General features: G+C 48.3%; 1 protein-coding gene across 2 annotated transcripts in view; it reads left to right on the forward strand.

Annotated features, from left to right (window-relative positions):
- The window catches only part of TCF20 (transcription factor 20), a 103672-nt gene that overhangs the window by 42012 nt on the left and 40355 nt on the right, over positions 1-21305 (forward strand). For both annotated transcript variants that reach the window (XM_025881495.2, XM_073882672.1), the window contains one exon: positions 5443-11124. In XM_025881495.2, coding sequence (XP_025737280.1) covers positions 5479-11124 — 5646 coding nt within the window. In that variant the 5' untranslated portion in view covers positions 5443-5478. Of the gene's footprint in view, positions 1-5442; positions 11125-21305 lie in introns of those variants that run through there.

Here is a 21305-nt window from a genome sequence, read left to right on the forward strand (position 1 = left end):
TTTGACACTGAAAATGAGTTGGTGATGGCCTAAGAATAAATATATTTTGTCATCTTTATAGAAGTTATTCTAGCCACAAGTGACTGTTCTGTCCCCCAACTACTACCTAAAGAGGGCCAGGGGCCTTGTCTTCTGGCCCCGCGTGGGCACTAGAACCACGGCCATGTGGTTGGTAAGTGCCACAGACCCCACCCCATCTCGTCCCTGGCGGCCAGAGCCCAGCACCTCTTTGCCACTCTGTTTTCAGTATCCCACCCGATTTTGAACCCTGGACATTTTTTATTTGCAGCTTGGCTGTGTGCATTTTTTCTGACATTTCTAGGTGTTTTGTTTCATAGTCCCTCTGGTATGCCATATTGCATGAAATAGAAGTCTCTCACTCCCCAAGTGATAATATCCTACTCTGAAATCCTAGGAATAAGAGAAGAACTATATTAGTCAGGGTCCTGTAGGAAACAGATGGCACACTCACACTGGATAATTTGAGGAGCATTTAATTGGATCATTCAGGAGAAGGAAAGCTTTCTGTTCCAGGTGTGAAGGGTTTTGATGGAGGAATTAAGGGTTTATCCCACTGTTGGAAGAACAGGGTGAAGGTCAGGGAAGCTGTGCCCGACCATCTCGGGCTGCGGTACCGCGGGGAGTGGTTCTCAGGAGCTCCCGGGGAAGCTGCCAGGCATCTGCGTCTGCTGGCACAGCCACCTCCGGGGCTACCAGGCTCTCCTTTTCCTTCTGATTTCCAAATCTCTCTTGTGCTTCTCTTTGCATCCGTGCTGGAAAGGGGGTTATGGAAAGTAGCTCCCAGCTTCTGCTCTGCAGAAGAGGACTTAGAAGGAGGGTCATCAGGACGCCAAGCTAACCGCAGTGCAGAGTTGGGACTGTTTACAAAGGGTGAGCAGGGGTGGGGGCACCGGTGGAGAAAATAGAGTCTCCTGCACCAGCAGCAGCAGTTGCTACTCCCCCAGGCCTGGAAGGCAAGAGGAGGAAGCAGTTCCTGAGGCCTGGGGACAGTGGCTGTCAGGGCTGCCAGCGCGGCCATTGGCGGACCGTCTCCGCCAGCCTCAGTGACTGCAGGGTTGGAGCTCAGACAGCAAATCCTTCCTCCCCACTCTTCCTGCCTCTTCCCAGCCAGATGGGGCCAGAAGCCAGGGGCACTGGAGCCTCTTAGGGTCCCTACTGTGCCCCCTCCCGGGACATAGAGCAGCGTGGAGATGGGTGAGCAGGGAGGCTGGAGGACAAACAATAATCCACCAGGCAGAGGCCATCACTAGAAGTGTAGGGCATGTTTTTATCTTGAGAAGTGAAGCATTTTTTCAAGGCAAGGAAGGAGAAGGAGCAGAAAAACAGTGGTTAAGAAAGAGGAAACAGGTGCTTAAAAAGATCTTGGAGGAACCTGTGTTGAGGACAGTTTGGAGAACTTGTAGAGAAGAGTGGACTGGGGAGTGGGATGGTGTTGGGCATGTGAAGGAAGGAGGACGAGAGCCACTGTTGTCTTCTGTAAGACGGCGAGGTCGTGGGCCCGGTGACGGGATGGAGAGCAGGCCACAGGCAGAAGCTGTGGTTGCCACGAGGTCGGTGTGTGAACTCTAGGCTGTGAACACAAAGGCAGTAAGTTGGGGACCTTGCTAGTCAACTCCACAGCCCTCTGAAACCATTCAGAAAGCTAGGAAAACAGAAAATCAAAAGGGGAAGTCAGGGAAAGGGAGAGTTGGGGAGGGAGGTGCATGGGCAAACCTCTTTTCAGAGTGCATATACAAGTTCCTCATGGGTGACTTCCTTTGGGGTGTCAGGTTTTCTTTAACCACATCTGTATTCATTCAAACAAGGAAATTCAGGCATTTGTCATTACTAATCACAATGCTGATTATGTTTGCTTTTTTAAAACGATAGGATAGTATTGGAATGATCTCTGTTAGTAGCTTATTTTATAATGCTAATACTAAAATTACAGATACTCGGGGCTGACGTTTTCAATTACTTGTATACTTGGTTTTCCTAATTGCTTTGCTTGGAACTCCTAAAACAGACGAACTTGTATTCACTTTCTCGTGACCGGATCCTTCATGTATACTAAGAATTTTTAGTGTGACCTGTACCCTGCGGGAAGTATTTGGCTGGGAATTTTTTCTTTTTCGTCTTGTCCGTAAACCAGAACTATAACAATAGGGAGAAAGGGCATTCTACAGGACAGGGAGTCTCCAGAGAAGGGCTGGGAATGGACCTCTGAGGAATCGTGCCCAAATCTGTGCCCCTGTGGAGATAGGGTTTTCTCAGGGACCAGGCAGCATGCGGTGGGACTGGCTGGTGTTAAACTGGTCTTTAGCTCTTAGAAGCTCCTGCTAAGAAAAAATTTGGAGCAAGTGACAACATTGTTTATGTACACAGAGTTTCAGAAACCTGATTTTATTTACGGAAGGATTAATTAAACGTAAAATATTTATTTGTGGAGAGGTTATCTCTTGAGAAAGGTTTTCGTTAAACTTCCAGATGTAGTCTTTTTGTCCACTGTAACCCATCTCAGCTGCTTTCTATCATGCAGAGAAGGCCACTGGCCATGAGAGCCAAGAGAGAGGCACACCGCAAACAGGAGAGACACCTGTGCTGACACAAGGTTTTCGGCAGTGTGGGATGTATAATGGGGGAGGTCCTGGTGAGACGGGGGCAGAGAAGGGACATGCTGACAAGTCTTGCTGGTGGCCACCCACTTTCATGGCTGACCTCTGGCAGGACAGGCGGCAGCTGTCGCTGACTGCATCCTGGGTCCTCCGGGTAGTGCAGCACTAGGAACGTGGCCTGAGGGGGCCTGCTGCTCAGGAGCCTTGGGAGCTCTGTGCTTCAGTCTCATCATCTGTAAAATGAGGATGTCCGTGCCGTGAGGGCCAGTGACAGTGCGTGTGAAGGGTGGCTCCTGTCCCGGGCTCTGCGGTAAGCTGTGGTCTGTTGCCCGGCAGATTCACTGGAACACAGAAAAGAGCAGTCTGTTGCAGCGGCATTTTGAAGATGATGAGAAGCGGTTTCCTTTAGATTCTGAGATTGTTTGTACTTGAATGTTTAAAGATGACTTTGGGTCATGTGATTATATAATCAAACTTAATATCAAAGTAGTAGACTCTCATCTAGCTATTTTAGACTTAAGATATTTCAGGAAGAAGTGGGGCAGCTTTCTGAGTTTGGAGTTACTGACCATCTTCAGCCATGACCCACGTTTACTCTCCAAAGCCTCTTTAGGGCTCTCATGTAGACTCAAGTTGGGTTTTTTCCCTTGGAACTGGGCCTGGAGGATTTTTCAGGCAGGGTGTTCAGCATCCCCCAGCTCTGCTTTTAGATCGATCATGTTCTATTTTCTCTTCCTGCAACTCTCTCATCTCCCCGCCACACCACCACCTCTGAGTAGGTATGTTCTAGCCTAGTTCTCTAAAGCCTAGTTCTTAGACCATTTGCTGGTTCACAGAATGCCTGCTGTGTGCTCTTTACCATTTAATGACGTGAGGATTACAGCAAGGCACAGTCTCTGGCCTTTAGGAAGTTGGCATTCTAGTGGGGGGAGAGACAGATAGTATACAAGTAGTGTTTCTGTGTCTGTCGGGGAAAAGCCCAGCCTCAGGGGTGGAGTTAGCTGTTCTGAATAGGATGGCCAGAGGAGGCCTTACCAGTCAGTTGACATTTGCCCAGGGACTGGAAGGAAGTAAGAGGGGCAAGCCATGCTGCTACAGGAGAAGCACATCGGAGGCTAGAGCAAAATTCCTCTGTAGAAATGCCTCTGGTGGTCACGGGAGCAGGACACAGCAGGACTAGGGCAGTGGGCCGCGGGAGAGGAGGTCAGGGAGGTAATGGGGTGGAGATAGGGACCCCCAGAACAGCTTCACTTGAATGAGATGGGGATCTCCCACTGGGCTTGGGGACAAGGAATCCAACTTACCTTTTAAAAGGATCACTGACTTTCCTGCCAGCAACTTTATTGTCTACTAGTTCCTGAGCAGGAACTAAGAAACTAGCTTAGTAAGCCATTGTAGGAAAACTTTGTCCTAACTTACCCTAACCCATAGGTATTTCACAACTTTTTTGGGGGGGCAGGGCGTGAGGGGGAAAGAGAATCTTAAGCAGGCTCTACGCCCAGCTTGGAGCCCAACATGGGGCTCGATCTCATAACCCTCATATTATGACCTGGGCCGAAACCAAGAGCTGGACACTTAACTGACTGAGCCACACAGGCACCTCTTGCAACTTCTTTTTTAAATAATTGATTTGAAAGACTTTTGGAGCAGTTTGGCCTTGTCTTACTCAGCTGACTCTGAGAAGGAGATAGGCCCAGGCAAAAGGCAAAATGAAATTATCTCTTGATTAATTATCTAAGAGGAGTGGTACATTACATGCTGATTACATAAGTGAAGGTAATGCAAGGTGTTGACCCAATCAGATGATTTTGGGATGAGTCTAGGTCCGAGCTTGATGAATTTTTATTTTCCTCTATATCTTGTACTGTCCTCCAGAGTGACCATTTCAATTCCCTCTTTCACAGTAATGGCCAGTAATAACTCTGTGAATATTAGATTGGCAAATAAAACATGATGTGGGTGTTAGAGGTGCTGGAACTTCTTGCAGAGCTCCAGAAAGAATCTGGAAGAATGGTCACTGCTGCTTTGGCTTATGCTGCCTAGTCTTTTGTCCCTGGGAGTTAACGATAGATGGTTGAAGGGAGGAATGCCTTGCACACAACTGCCTGTCAAGAAAGAGATTAAGCCTGGGTCTGTGCAGATTGCTGCAGCAATAAGGAATCCATATAATGAGAGGAGTTGAGTGTCCTGGGGTCGCCAGTCATCACAGGTAGTTGGTAATTACAGGAAACCTGCACTAACGTGTATTTGGACACAAGAGACTGATTTCTGTTCTCGGGCCAGTTCTGTTTCTCAAAGTTGGGGAGGGCAGGGACAGCCAGTAGAGGGGCTGCCTGGCGCTCATCATTATTTGAGACCTCAGTCCGGCGATCGGGCTAATACAGGAAAGCAAATAGATAAAGTGTTTTTTCTCACCCTCCCCAGCATAACTGGAAGACTGACTTAAAAATTGCTTTTTTTTTTTTTAATTAACAGTAATAGCACAGCCCCATATTTTCACCCAGTTGAATGTTGGGGGCTCATTTATGAATTTAATAATGAGGTGGGTTTTTTGTTGTTTTTGTTTTTATTTTCTGTACCAAATTTGTATTTACCCAGAATGTTTCTTTTCATACTTACATAGACTTCTGCCTCACCCCTGAGGCCATTTCTCTGCTTATTGGCATTTTCAGAAATGGATGGGATAAGAAATAAAAGGTGAAATTCAAACCAGTTCCCTTCATCTGGGCATCTGAATTATCGTATCCCCTCCATCACCCAGGCTTGAGTTTCTTGGTGCGGAGGAGATGTGTGTCTGATATTGTTCTCTCTCCTCTTCCATTTCCAGGAGGGCTGTTGGCCTGCTGCCGTGCTGCTGAACAGTATGCAGTCCTTCCGGGAGCAGAGCAGTTACCACGGAGACCAGCAGAGCTACCCACAGGAGGTACACGGCTCATCCCGGATAGAGGAGTTCAGCCCGCGTCAGGCCCAGATGTTCCAGAATTTTGGGGGCACAGGCGGCGGCGGCGGCGGCAGCAGCAGCAGTGGTGGTGGGCGACGGGGAACAGCGGCTGCAGCAGCGATGGCTAGCGAGACCTCCGGCCATCAGGGCTACCAGGGATTCAGGAAAGAGGCCGGAGACTTTTACTACATGGCAGGCAGCAAAGACCCCGTGACGACAGGAACCCCGCAGCCGCCTCAGCGAAGGCCTTCGGGGCCCGTGCAGAGCTACGGACCCCCCCAGGGGAGCAGCTTTGGCAATCAGTACGGGAGCGAGGGCCACGTGGGCCAGTTTCAGGCACAGCACTCTGCCCTTGGTGGTGTGTCTCATTACCAGCAGGATTACACAGGCCCTTTCTCTCCAGGGAGCAGTGCTCAGTACCCGCAGCAGGCTTCCAGCCAGCAGCAGCAGCAGGTACAGCAGTTGAGACAGCAGCTTTACCAGTCCCATCAGCCTCTGCCTCAAGCCACCGGCCAGCCGGCATCTGGGTCGTCCCATCTGCAGCCGATGCCGCGGCCCTCAACGCTGCCGTCCTCCGCTGCCGGCTACCAGCTGCGCGTGGGTCAGTTCGGCCAACACTACCAGTCCTCCGCTGCCGCCGCCTCCTCCTCCTTCCCTTCCCCGCAGCGTTTCAGCCAGTCTGGCCAGAGCTACGACGGCAGTTACAGCGTGAATGCCGGCTCCCAGTACGAGGGCCACGGCGTGGGTTCTAACGCCCAGGCCTATGGAACACAGTCCAATTACAGCTATCAGCCTCAGTCTATGAAAAGCTTCGAGCAGGCGAAGATGCCGCCAGGGACGCAGCAGGGGCCGCAGCAGGGGCCGCAGCCGGCGCAGCAGCCGCCCCAGCACCCCCCCCAGCATGTGATGCAGTACGCGAACGCTGCCACCAAGCTGCCCCTGCAGGCCCAGGTGGGACAGTACAGCCAGCCTGAGGTTCCTGTGAGGTCCCCCATGCAGTTCCACCAGAACTTCAGCCCCATCTCGAACCCTTCCCCAGCGGCCTCTGTGGTTCAGTCTCCAAGCTGTAGCTCCACCCCGTCTCCTCTGATGCAGGGTGGGGAGAACCTCCAGTGTGGGCAAGGCAGCGTGCCCATGGGTTCTAGGAACAGAATTTTGCAGTTGATGCCCCAGCTCAGCCCGACCCCCTCAATGATGCCCAGTCCTAATTCTCATGCTGCGGGCTTCAAAGGGTTTGGACTAGAAGGAGTGCCGGAAAAGCGACTGACGGATCCTGGGCTGAGTAGTTTGAGTGCCCTGAGTACTCAAGTGGCCAATCTTCCGAATACCGTGCAGCACATGCTACTCTCCGATGCCCTGACCCCTCAGAAGAAGACCTCCAAGAGGCCCTCCTCCTCTTCTAAGAAAGCAGACAGCTGCACAAACTCCGAAGGCTCCTCACAGCCTGAAGAACAACTGAAGTCCCCCATGGCCGAGTCGCTGGACGGAGGCTGCTCCAGCAGCTCCGAGGACCCAGGCGAGCGTGTGAGGCAGTTAAGTGGCCAGAGCACCAGCTCTGACACCACGTACAAGGGCGGGGCCTCCGAGAAAGCTGGCTCCTCCCCGGCACAAGGCACTCAGAACGAAGCCCCCAGACTCAACGCCAGTCCCGCGGCCAGAGAAGAGGCTGCCTCGCCCGGTGCTAAGGACACACCGCTGTCGTCCGAGGGCAACCCCAAAGTCAATGAGAAGACCGTTGGGGTGATTGTCTCCCGGGAAGCCATGACAGGTCGGGTAGAAAAGCCTGGTGGGCAAGATAAAGGCTCACAAGAGGATGATCCCACAGCCGCTCAGAGGCCCCCCAGCACTGGAGGGGCAAAGGAAACCAGTCACCCGTCAGTCCCACAGCCAGAGCCCCCCGGGGGAGGGAGCAAAGGAAATAAGAATGTAGATAATAACTCCAACCACAATGGAGAGGGAAACGGCCAGGGCGGGCACTCTGCGATGGGCTCGGGCTTTATAGGCAGGAGCGAGCCCAGCAAATCCCCTGGAAGCCTGCGCTATAGTTACAGAGATAGTCTCGGGTCAGCCGTGCCGAGAAATGTCAGTAGCTTTCCTCAGTACCCTACAGGCCAAGATAAGGGGGATTTCTCTGGCCACGGGGAGCGAAAGGGGAGAAACGAGAAGTTCCCCAGCCTCCTGCAGGAAGTGCTTCAGGGTTACCACCACCACCCTGACAGGAGATATTCTAGGAGTACTCAGGAGCATCAGGGCATGGCTGGTGGCCTGGAAGGAGCCACGAGGCCTAATGTCTTGGTCAGTCAAACCAATGAGTTAGCTAGCAGGGGCCTTTTGAACAAAAGCATCGGGTCCCTATTAGAAAACCCACACTGGGGCCCTTGGGAGAGGAAGTCAAGTGGCACGGCTCCCGAAATGAAACAGATCAATTTGGCTGACTATCCGATTCCCAGAAAGTTTGAAATAGAGCCTCAGTCATCGGCCCATGAGCCCGGGGGTTCCCTCTCTGAAAGAAGATCAGTGATCTGTGATATTTCTCCACTAAGACAGATTGTCAGGGACCCGGGGGCTCACTCACTGGGACACATGGGTGCCGACACCAGACTTGGGAGGAGTGAACGGCTCAATCCAAGTTTAAGTCAGTCGGTCATTCTTCCAGGTGGGTTGGTATCCATGGAAACAAAGCTGAAATCCCAGAGCGGGCAGATAAAAGAGGAAGACTTTGAACAATCCAAATCTCAAGCTAGTTTCAACAACAAGAAATCCGGAGACCACTGCCATCCTGCTAGCATCAAGCACGAGTCTTACCGAGGCAACGCCAGCCCTGGGGCAGCCCACGATTCCGTCTCAGACTATGGCCCCCAAGACAGCAGACCCACGCCAATGCGGCGGGTCCCTGGCAGAGTCGGTGGTCGGGAGGGTATGAGGGGTCGGTCCCCTTCGCAGTATCATGACTTCTCAGAAAAACTGAAGATGTCTCCTGGGAGGAGCAGAGGCCCAGGCGGAGACCCTCATCACATGAACCCGCACATGACCTATTCAGAGAGGGCCAACCGGAGTTCTTTACACGCTCCCTTCTCTCCCAACTCGGAGAGCCTGGCCTCTGCTTACCACACCAACACTCGGGCTCATGCTTATGGGGACCCCAGTGCAGGCTTGAACTCTCAGCTCCATTACAAGAGACAGATGTACCAACAGCAACAAGAGGAATATAAAGACTGGAGCAGCAGTTCTGCTCAGGGAGTGATCGCCGCAGCCCAGCACAGGCAGGAGGGGCCACGGAAGAGCCCAAGGCAGCAGCAGTTTCTTGACAGAGTGCGGAGCCCCCTGAAAAATGACAAAGATGGTATGATGTATGGCCCACCGATGGGGACTTACCATGACCCCAGCGGTCAGGAAGGGGGGCGCTGCCTCATATCTAGTGATGGTCTGTCTAACAAAGGCATTGAATTGAAGCATGGCTCCCAGAAGTTGCAACAAGAATCTTGTTGGGATCTTTCTCGGCAGACTTCTCCAGCCAAAAGCAGCGGTCCTCCGGGAATGTCCAATCAGAAGAGGTATGGGCCGCCCCACGAGGCTGACGGACATGGGCTCGCCGACACGCCACAGTCATCCAAACCTAGTAATGTTATGCTCAGGCTTCCAGGCCAAGAGGATCATTCGTCTCAAAACCCCTTAATCATGCGGAGGCGTGTGCGTTCCTTTATCTCTCCCATTCCCAGCAAGAGGCAGTCACAAGATGTGAAGAACAGTAACACCGAAGATAAAGGGCGCCTCCTTCACCCACCAAAAGAAGGCGCCGATAGAGCATTCAATTCCTATGGGCATCTGTCTCACAGTCAGGATGTCAAATCTGTCCCTAAGAGAGAATCCGCCAAGGACCTTCCAAGTCCAGATAGTAGAAACTGCCCCGCTGTTACCCTCACAAGTCCTGCTAAGACCAAAATACTGCCCCCCCGGAAAGGCCGGGGGTTGAAATTGGAAGCTATAGTTCAGAAGATCACGTCCCCCAATATTAGGAGGAGTGCATCCTCGAACAGCGCAGAGGCTGGGGGAGACACGGTCACTCTCGATGACATACTGTCTTTGAAGAGCGGCCCTCCCGAAGGCGGGAGCGTTGCTGTTCAGGATGCCGAGATGGAGAAGAGAAAAGGTGAGCTGGTGTCTGACGTAGTGTGTCCCACAAGCCAGGAGTTGAACATTGAAAAGCCCCTGCCGAGGTCTGCAGAGGAGTGGCGTGGCAGTGGGGATGACAGAGTGAAGACTGAGACACACCCCGACACGGTCACTGCTGGAAAGGACCCCCCTGGCACCATGACATCCGTGACCTCACAGAAGCCTGGGAGTAACCAAGGGAGACCAGATGGTTCCCTTGGTGGGACTGCACCTTTAATCTTTCCTGACTCAAAGAATGTACCTCCCGCGGGCGTGTCGGCCCCTGAGGCAAACCCCAAGGCTGAAGAGAAGGAGAACGACACAGTGACAATTTCCCCCAAACAAGAGGGTTTCCCCCCGAAGGGGTACTTCCCCTCAGGAAAGAAGAAGGGGCGGCCCATTGGTAGCGTGAACAAGCAAAAGAAGCAGCAACCACCGCCTCCACCCCCGCAGCCCCCCCAGATACCAGAAGCTTCCGCAGATGGAGAGCCAAAGCCAAAAAAGCAGAGGCAGAGGCGGGAGAGAAGGAAGCCTGGGGCACAGCCGAGGAAGCGGAAAACCAAACAAGCAGTCCCCATCGTGGAGCCCCAAGAACCGGAGATCAAACTGAAGTATGCCACCCAGCCACTGGATAAAACCGATGCCAAGAACAAGTCTTTTTTCCCTTATATCCATGTAGTAAATAAGTGTGAACTTGGAGCCGTTTGTACAATCATCAATGCCGAAGAGGAAGAACAGACCAAATTGGTGAGGGGCCGGAAGGGGCAGAGGTCTCTGACCCCACCACCCAGCAGCACTGAAAGCAAGGCGCTCCCAGCTTCGTCCTTCGTGCTGCAGGGCCCCGTTGTGACCGAGTCTTCTGTTATGGGGCACCTGGTTTGCTGTCTGTGTGGCAAGTGGGCCAGTTACCGGAACATGGGCGACCTCTTTGGACCCTTTTATCCGCAAGATTATGCAGCCACTCTCCCGAAGAACCCGCCTGCCAAGCGGGCCACGGAGATGCAGAGCAAAGTGAAGGTACGGCACAAAAGCGCTTCGAACGGCTGCAAGACGGACACTGAGGAGGAGGAGGAGCAGCTTCAGAAGGAGCAGAGGAGCCTGGCCGCCCACCCCAGGTTTAAGCGGCGACACCGCTCGGAAGACTGCGGCGGCGGCCCTCGGGCCCTGTCCCGGGGGCTCCCTTGTAAGAAAGCCACCGCCGAGGGCAGCAGTGAAAAGACTGCTTTGGACTCAAAGCCCTCCGTGCCCACCACTTCAGAAGGTGGCCCCGAGCTGGAGTTACAAATCCCTGAACTACCTCTTGACAGCAATGAATTTTGGGTCCATGAGGGTTGTATTCTCTGGGCCAATGGAATCTACCTGGTCTGCGGCCGGCTCTACGGCCTGCAGGAGGCGCTGGAAATAGCCAGAGAGATGGTGAGTATGGCGCCCCCTGCCGGGCTCGCTCTCCCTGTTCCTTCCTCCATTACTCCGCCCAGCCTTGCCATTTACTCTTCGGCGTCACGTGGTAATGCCTCCAGATTAGAGCCCCTAGGCCCACACGGTGGACGGAAAATGAAGTAATTTGTAAGATTTGTTTAACTTTGATTTTTATCGGGAATACGGGTCCCTAGGTTACAGAGTCGTGTTCAGGCAGCACGGCGTAGCAGAGCGAGCGTCCCTGCTCTTCCCCTGCTCGAACCCGCCTGCCGGCTGCTCTGCCGCTTTCCTTGCTTTCTACACAGTGAGCTTTTGCTGCTATTTGTTTTGCTTATTGATCCTTTTCCCCCATTTTTCAACATCTGACTCTGTAATGCTTACAAAGTGTGCTATGATTCTATCGCCTTTCTTCTGAAACTCTTCATTTCTCTAGAATTATTAATTCATGTCGTTACAGCTTTTCTCGGACCACATCTCTCTAATTCAAACTTGACAACAGAATGTTCATTCTTTAGGTTAGTTTCATAACTGTTATCCTGGGGTGTTCGTCATCATTGTCACTCCCTTCTTTCCTCCAGCGAGTGCTGTTTCCTGAACCCCATGTCTTTGCCTTTCTTAGTCTGCGCCCTCATTTAACGCTGTGCATCATCCCCAAGGAGTTTCCCGAGATCTTGGCTTGTATGGGAATATGAGTCTGTCCCATCCTCATGTTTACTTGAGGGTTGGTTGAGTATAGAATTCTAGATTTGAAACAGTTTTCTCTCACTGTCTTGGGAGTCCTGGCTCCTGACTTGTCCTCGAGCTTCTGGCGCCGCATTGGAGGGGACGGGAGCCGTGCATGGTTTTCGGTCCTTAGTGTGAGTGTGTGTACCACCTTTCTCCTCTGGAGGGTTTGAGGATCTTCTCGGTTTCCCTTGGGGTGGGTCTCTTCACTCGCTGTGCTGCTCCCCCTGGGAGATCTTGCCGTCTGTAAACTCCTGTCTCCCATCTCCCACTTGGGGAAGTTTGTCATGTGTTGTTTCTTGGATAATTTCCTTCCCTCTGTTTTCTCTGTTCTTTCTGGAATCCTGTGAATTAGGTACCTCCTGGATCAGTCCTCTGGCTTTACCTTTTCTCTCCTGGGTTCTCTCTCTCTCTCTCTCTCTCTCTCTCTCTCTGCCTTTTTGTTCTAATTTCTCCACGCTCTTTTCCGCTGTACCATCTAACTATTTATTTATTTATCTTCATTTCTGACATTCTCAAAACATCTTTCTTCTCTGAACATCCCTGTTGCGGGGACCGCTAACTGCTTGAATTGGGCTGGGTTAAGGACCTAACTCCTCTTAAAATTTTGAGCTAATGACCTGGTTTCTGGCCCCACTTTCTGAGACACCTGCTTCCCAGGCTCTGTGCCACTCGGTGCCTGGTGTTCTTTCTAGTGACCCCTCTCCTGCGCTCATTCCTCTTCTGTGCCGTTCAGACCGCTGGGTCGCGCCCTCTTTGTCCGATTGCCAGCATCCGGAAACGGGGACATCTCTCGTGTGTTTTCCCTTTCCCGTTCTTGGTTGTCCTCGTGAAGTTGTCGTATAAGTTTATCCCTTTATCTTTGTGGGAAGGGAAAAGAAGTGGAAATGTATGTTCAGTCTCTGATACTTAATTACATAAGAGTTTTTGTATTGATTTATATTTAGAATTTACCATACTTGACGAATATACCGATGATTTTCAATCATAGTGAAGAAGTATCGTATCAGCCTGGATCATGGTATTCTTGGATACTTTATACTGTTCTTTTGCTCACCCCCTGTACTTCCCCCACCAAAAGCATTATATTTTTATCATTGCCTTGTTTCCAGAATTTATAAGAGTGTCTGATAAAAAGGAAGTCAAGGCTATAAACTACAGTAAAAAATGTAGTTAATATGAAGTTTACATATATATTTTTTTATATTAGAACATTCTAATTCAGTCACACGAGGAGCTTGCTTTCCCTCTAAGACCCTCCCCCACCACATGAGGTTTTTTCCTCCCTCCTTCCCTCTCCGTCACCATAGTCACTCCCGATCCCCAGGTTTGGAATAGATTTGCTTCTTAGACACGGTGACATTTTACAATACGAAAGTCTTAAAGAGACATAACATTTAAGACCCTAAAGTACAAAATTCTTTAAATAGTCAACTCTGAGTACTCCCTAGTCTATCAGTCATCATCTTGCCTCATTTGGTGGCCTGCCTGCCATATTTAGTGGTTTGTTTTGTTTGGTTTATTTGTTATTTTAGGTGTGTGTCCCTGCCCATCTGCCAGTGTTTTCTTTATTTCAACATAGAATATTATTAATATCTCTCAGAGTAACTTCTGTGTGTAAACTGTTGAACATTCTGTAGCAGTAATTGGTAACCAGTAATCAGCAGGTTAGCTCCTGCCCAGCAGATCCCTAAATCCTGTGTCTCAATCCAGGTCTAGTTTATAGAAAGAAAGCACCTGAGAATATGACCACCCTAAGCCACAGGTGGTCCCTCTGTCCCAGAAAGGTTGATGACCGGCAGGCCTGCCTTTTAAAATTCCTAATCGGAAGTCTGTATCTTTAGAAAGTGACAATTTAGCTTACTACTTGTCAGCTTTGATCTCAAAGTAAAATCTGGCATGTTATATAATTAGAACAGATATGCTGAATATGATAAATCATTCTCTCTTGCCCATCCCCGCCCCCCCGCATTGTCCACTAGGTGGTTAAGATAACATGAAGCAATTTAGGTAGAGAATACTGAAAGTGTTTTTTGTTTTTTAAAATATTAATTTCAGCCTCAGCTATTTCAGAAGTACTTCAAATTAATCATATGTTCTAAGGGATAAAAGTTGGAATGCTTCCTTTAAAGGTAAAAGGCATAAAAGCAGGTATTTTTGTCCCTAGGCTGCTTCTGTATAGTAGAGGTTCTATGGTTGGCTCCACCAGGGCTGCAAATGCCACCATCTCTTTTAATAATGGGTTTCAGAATCCAAACAATGGACCAGTCTTTTTTTTTTCAATTGAGATATAATTGACCTATAACGTTATATTAGTTTCATGACAAATCTTAAATAAATCTCAGACTGTAGCTTTATGCTTATTTCCTTATATTGTACTCACACGATGCCAGGGCCCTTTAAAAATACTAAAATTTGGCGGTGGCTGGATGGCTCAGTCGTTAGGCATCTGCCTTCAGCTTAGGTCATGATCCCAGGGTCCCGGGATCAAGGCCCTTCTTGGGCTCCCTGCTCAGCGGGGAGCCTGCTTCTCCCTCTCCAGCTCCCCCTGCTTGTATTCCCTCTCTCGCTGTCTCTGTCAAATAAATAAATAGAATCTTAAAAAAAAAAAAGAATGCTTTAAGAAAAAAAATACTAGACTTTTCTCTTCCCTCGATTCCATTTTATGTAACATCTCTGTTTTAGAATAGAATGCTAGCTTTGTGTATTGAATTTAATTTCTCAGTACACTTTCACATCTGTTTTATTCCCACAAGCCACCCAGTGAGATGGGAAGGGAGACGATCATCCCATTACCCTCAGAATAAAGGATGACTTGGCTTTAGCGACACACGCTCAGGTGGTATAGCCCAGGGATGCGCTGATTTTAAAAATGGTTTAAAAAAAAGTGCTGCTTTGGCTTTTTGAGCTGACTGATTCCACTATGACTACAAGATCTTTTTCTGTCTTTTTTTTTTTTTTAAGATTTTATTTATTCACTTATGAGAGAGACAGAGAGAACAAGCAGGGGGAGAGACAGAGGGAGAGGGAGAAGCAGACTCCCTGCTGAGCAAGGAGCCCAATGCGGGACTCGATCCCAGGACCCTGGGATCATGACTTGAGCTGAAGGCAGACACCCAACCATCTGAGCCGCCCAGGCGCCCAAGATCTTTTTCTGTCTTATTTGCCCAGTTTATATTCTTCTTTTCCTGATGTACTTGAGAACAAATTAAAATTACACTAACTTGCCTTCTCTTATTTAATTTGATAGATGCTATTTCAATTTGTCAAGGCCACTTTGAGTCTAGTTTTATCTTAGGTTTTAGCAGATGCTTTCAATTTCAGTCCACTTAATAAGCATGCTCCCAACCCTATCATGTTGAGATAAGGCCACATATATTTCATTAGAGATCCGTTTTGGCCCATGTATTTATCAGGTGTTTTGACAAGCATGATACTATAACAAAATAATATGAAGTCCTCGAGAGACAGTAACTCCCTCCCTGTAAGTGTCATACTGTGAAAATTGTGGAAAACTAGAACATTCCTGTTCCAGCAGATGGCCTTCACTCCCCTTCCTTTTCTGAGGGGGAACTTATTCCTTTCATTTCTGCAAGTCCTCTTTGGTTTTGTCTGACTTTGACCTCTGCCTTTTTATCTTGGTCTGATTGTATATGTGAGCCCACAGTGACCTCTTGTCTGCTGTGGATGGTGTGACAGAGGCACTTCCTCTTAAACAGACATACGTATAACTTGGTATATAAAAGTCATGTTTGCTACATTTAGGAATGTGAAGGCCTTCAGGGTTCAGGATTGTGGCGGCAGACAGGGATCTCTAGTGTCCTCTGCTCTCAGGAGAGCTGGCCTGTGTTTATTCCTTTCCCTTCTTTCCACCACCACCTGGGCTGACAGCTCCCCTTCCAAACAGATCCTTAACAGCCTCCGTGGGAATTTGTGTATGTTAACTGGATTTGGGTTAATTTTCTTTTGATCAGTATATTAAGGATTATATGTAAAGTTTTTTTTTTCAAGTTTTATTTAATCTCTACACCCAACGTGGGGCTCGAACTCACAACCCCTGAGATCAAGAGCCACATGCCCTTCTGACTGAGCCAGCCAGGCACCCCTGAAGTTTGTTTATTTATTTATTTATTTTATGAAGATTTTCTTTATTTATTTGACAGAGAGAGACACAGCGAGAGAGGGAACCCAAGCAGGGGGAGTGGGAGAGGGAGAAGTAGACTCCCCGTGGAGCAGGGAGCCCGATGTGGGGCTCGATCCCAGGACCCTGGGACCATGACCTGAGCCGAAGGCAGACGCTTAATGACTGAGCCACCCAGGCGCCCCCCTGAAGTTTATTTTTAACACAAGTTTAAATAGATCCGTCCTCCATCTCTAATTTACTTTAAACTGTGACAAAAAACCTGATTTGGCAAGTGTAAAAGTATTAATATATCTGTGACATTATGAAAATGTAACTGCATGTTAGAACATCAAAAACAGATCAGTTAGCCTCTCTGGTTATGTGTGAAATAAAGGCGTTATCCTATATGCTCCCTGAATTTCCATCTGTGCTCCCTAAGTTAGTAGTAGGCGGCCACCCACCCAAGGATGCTGCCACCACCAAGGTCCTGCTGAAGCCTTCCCACGGAAACTCCTGGTCTCTGCTTTTGACTTGCCAGACACACCTGCCCCACGGTGACTGACCCTCCCCTGTCCCCTCTCAAAAGCAGAGACCAACCCTCCCCTGTCCCCTCTCCTCATCCTCCCTCCCTTTTCCCCTCCCCTGGCTTCCTCACACTCTTTCCTCTCCTGTCCCCTCTGGAAGCTGTCACTTGATCTGCGTTGCCACAGCTCACACTGCTGTCCCAGCCTGACTGTATTAACACATGCAGGCACCAGGGTTCATTCATCCCTCTGTTCCTGTGACTTTCAAAGTTGTATGATTATCTGATTACCTATTCTTCTTAGTACTACCTGTGTGCTCTCTCTTTTATATCACGTAGTGATGACCTTGAGACTAAACCTCCAGAGAAAAGTGTCGTTTTTCTCTCAGGATTTGGTTTTTCTAAATTCTAAAGAAGTATCATGAAATTTGCAGTTTTGGAATTTTACTGCTTATATAATGTTACAGAATAAATTGTGACAAATTGAAAGAGTTTTCCTATAGTATTTCTTTATTTCTTTTAGGGATGGAAGGATGATGAGAGAAGCTTTATACCTGATTTTAAAATAAAACTTATAGGAACCACCTGGGTAGTACAGTCGGTTAAGTGTCCAACTCTTGATTTCGGCTCAGGTCATATCTCGGGGTCTGAGGTCTCATGATCTCGTGCTGGGCTGGGAACGGAGCCTGCTTAGGATTCTCTCTCTCCATCTCCTTCTGCACCTCTGCCTCCCTCTTGCCCCATGCTCTCAAAATAAATAAATAAATAAAATGTATAAAGGATAGATTATTTGAAAATGCTAAAGGTAAACGACCATAAACAAGAATATTGACAGGTCACTATATATACCAGGCCAAATAATTCATCCCTGAGCTGTTAACACTAGTTACTGATAATGTGTTAAAAGAGCTAACATGACCAAATAGCATGCAAAAGTAGGTATTCATTTCAATTCAACAGCTGTCTGAGTCCTTGCTAGAAAACCAATACAAATCTGAAGTTAAAATGCTGTAAGGGCCCTTAGCTCCCTTCACAGGTCGGGGAGCCTTGGCCCCAAGTCCCACGGTTGTTGGCGTGTGAGGAACAGTACTTGGCAGCAAGGCTCCTGGACCTTGTCAGGAAGGTTTATGCGATTCACACAGAAAGTGACGCCTTGCCCCACGGTTCCCACATGAGCGCTTGAATTTTCCAGGACGTACGTACAGCTTCCTTTATTCCATACTGGTAAGAAAAATGGAGCTTCCCCCCCGCCCCCTGGCCTAACCTCTTACCACAGCCCAAGGCCAATTTTGTAGGACCCTGAAGGCCACCAACTGCAGGCCCATTTTTTCCCCGTCTTCCTGTTTATTGAAAAGAAGTCCGGTAAGGGAAAATCCACTCAGCTTAATGGTGCCCTCAGAGATCCTCCTCACCTTTCTGCCTTGGCCATTCTGCTCAGCAGCTGGGGAGGTGGGTGTTAGGTGAGAGTCCTGGAGTCACATTGCTTCGTGTGAATTCCAGCACTTGGCATTCCCAGCTGGTCACTTGCTCACGGCACTTAGCCTCTGTGCTTCACCTTCTTGATCTATAAAATATGGAAGCTGATAGTGCCTGTTGTAAAGAAGGTTGTTAGGACCATGAGTGACTCTTTGGAAGCTACATAGAGAAATGTTGGGCCAGTGCTGTGGGCCAGTATCTGTCCTAGGGTGGTGTCCTTACGTGTTCTAGTGAAGATGTGTTCCTGTTCACCCACTTAGCTGTAGTTCACGTAGCGTTCCAAGCCAGCATAACTAGCGTTTCTTCCCAGGAAGGGAAGTTGCCCTGCATAGGAAACAGCCATTTTCTTTGCATTTTTACTCTTGTGGGAACTCACGTTTGTGGGGGGCAAGGTGTGTGGTATTTAGGGTGCAGTGTTAATTAGTGTCTTATGATCTAGCAGCAGCCCACACAGACGTTCTCGGGAGTTAGATCGTTCAGAGGAGAGGAGGCAGAAGGAAGGGAGTAAAATCTGCCTTGCACATTAAGTAAAAGCATTAGTGTTCTTGGGAGTTGGTCATTTTTTGATAGTAATTACCTAAGGCCAAAGTAAAGAGGCTACCCAGTAATAAAGTTATTTTTTTTAAATAAACATTTTTGTTGGGTCAGCGCTGTAAGGGAGATCCAAAATAATTAAGAATTCATAGAATGATTCAGAGCAACCACACTCCACCTCCCCCCTCACCCCCTAAAATAGCTAATACGTATATGAGGACTGCAGAGGGCTCTGTTGTAGCCTAAGTGTTGAGCCTTTAATTTATGGGCAGTGGGAAACCACCAGCAGTGCTGAGCGTGTAGTATCACATGATCAGGTTTGTGGCTTATAAAGGCAACTTGGGCAAAACGGGGGGGGGGGGAAGGGAAGAAGCAGGTCCACTGGTTGAGAGGCTGTGGCATTGATCTCTCTAGAGATGCTGAGGGCTGAAGGGCAGAGAAGGGAACCGGAAGGAGTGGACACGTACTAGGATCGTTTTGGAATTTAAAGTCGATAGAATTCAGAAACCGATTAGGTGTGGCAGGTAAAGGGAAGTGAGGGATAAAGCTGAGGTTTCCCATTCAGCGGGCAGGTTGGCCGACGGGGTGGGCTGGGTAAGACACCAGTAACCGCAAAGAGGGGATTGAGGTCAAGGGAAGGGAGACCTTTGTTTTGTAGCTAATGTGTAGCAGGCAGAAGAAACTACTAGGTGTGAAAGCAGCCCAGCCGAATCTGCATGCATGTTCAGGTCGTTGGCACTTTGGGTCTCTAGTACAGTACTTTTCATAAGGACTGGTGGGTTTTTATTTAGCTTTTTGCATAAATGTAAAACCAGGAAACTTAATCCGGGTTGCAAGAAAGTAGGAGGAAATAGGAAATCATGAGATCTGTCTGTTTTTTTTTAGTCCTACATAGAGAACTCTGAAGAGCTATCAGACATTAAGCTACCATTATAATTATTGCCTGTAATATGGTTGGGAACGGGAGGGGGCACAGAAGAGGTCATTTGCTACTTTTGGCTTTCTAATAATTTTTCAAGACATTGACATTATTGACAACACAGTGGAATACCAAATTGCATTTAATTATGGTGAGAGAGCTAATATGAAACATTTGCTTTTTGGGGCCTGGAAAAAGCTGTCTTGTGCATGGTAGCACCCCATTTTCTCAGAGTTCCAGGATGTAGCTTCAGGCCTCTCTGTGTTGAACTGAGACTAGACAAAGTGCGTGCACTTTACTTTGAGGTCAGATGGGTTCTGAGGTTCAGATTGTCACTATGCACGGATGCTTATTTTTGGAGGGTCTGAGACAGTTCCACTCACAGAAAGCAACAGGAAAGGACAGAAGAGCAGGCTTAACAGACTGGCCACAGGGTTTAGAGGGGGCGCCGGGCATGTCCATGGGCTTGAGGCACAGTCTTAACTCCTGAGTCCTGAAAAGGTAAAATACCTTTTATGAGAGAATTACGTATTATTTACATAAGAGTAAATGATAACAATGTTGCTCATACTGTAAAACTACTAGAACTATAGGTAGAAGAAAGCCACAATCCTGATAACCCAATAAATTTGCCTCTTTTCTAGATTTTGTCCATGTGCTTGTTTTACTAGATATAGCATAGTAACAACTGCTAACATGAATTGAGTGCTTTCCAAGCACTGTGCGTGAATTCTCACATTTAAACCGCAAAGCAGCCCTCTGAGGTGGGCTTCCTCCTGGATGAAATTGAGTCAGGATCCAGACCCAGAGAGTCTCTGCCATTAACTAGAGACACAAGGCTGTATTGCTTTTTTCACTTAATTTTGTAATTTTAACTTGCATAGTAACTTATGGTATTTTGTTTTAACATGTATGTAACATAATTTAGCCAAGTACTCCTGCACTGTTAGACATTGAGGCTTCTGGTTACTATTTTTTATGTAGTAGTAAATATTTCTATTCGTGGAGTTTTAGTTAAGGAAAAATCTCCAGATGTTAAACTGCTAAGTCAGAAAGTGTGAATATTTTATGGGTTTTGGTAGGCATCATCTTGTGGTTTAACCAAAAAGGATCATACTGAGCTGCGATCATCCACAGATACATGCGAGCCCATTATAACCTCAGCAACATTAGATATTTTTTAATTTTTAATTTCTTCCTTTAAATTTTATTTCTTGTATTAGTGATATTGCTGTTGTTCCCTATTAATTTTTATGTTTTATGTCCATTGATCATTAATTTGGAATTTTAATGTTTCCCTTCAATTTGTCATTTTTCTGTGCATAACTTCCCAAGTCTGAAAACTCAGTTATCTGGAAAGTGTGGATATAGGGAAGCCCTTTCTTCAGGAGTGCCACCTAAGTGAGACTTTTGGAGAGCTCTTAGATAAAGTTTTCCCATCTATAAATAGGCTGGTGCCAGAGGACTGTTGGGGTTAAATTAACTTTGCTGGAGCTCAGGTAGCTTCCTTGGTGGGCAGTAAATGATTCCTAGAGGCTTTTGAGCTGAGGTGGTTGTAAAGGATGTAAGTGCTGTGAGCTGGTGTCAGTCCTGGAAGGTGTCCTCATTTGTTGTTTTAGTGGAGATGCGTCCCTGTCATTAAGCTCACTGGGTAGAAATCAAGCCGACGAGAAAGAACTCAGCCCCGTATGACCCTGTCCTGGTAAGCCAGGTACAGGGGAGTGATTTTGGCTGTGTGCGCTTCTGAGCTGACACTTCATCTGAATATGTTGGCAGCAGACTGCTGTCTAGGAATGTGCCTTGTGAGAATAGCACTGAAGAGCTGCCACATAAGCAGATGCATGGGACCAAGGTCAACACAATGACACGTTTCCGTCTGA

This window comes from Callorhinus ursinus, unplaced genomic scaffold (assembly GCF_003265705.2).
Source record: "Callorhinus ursinus isolate GAN/ISIS: 27379988/994484 unplaced genomic scaffold, GSC_fseal_2.0 scaffold48, whole genome shotgun sequence".
NCBI classification, from domain to species: Eukaryota; Metazoa; Chordata; class Mammalia; order Carnivora; family Otariidae; genus Callorhinus; species Callorhinus ursinus.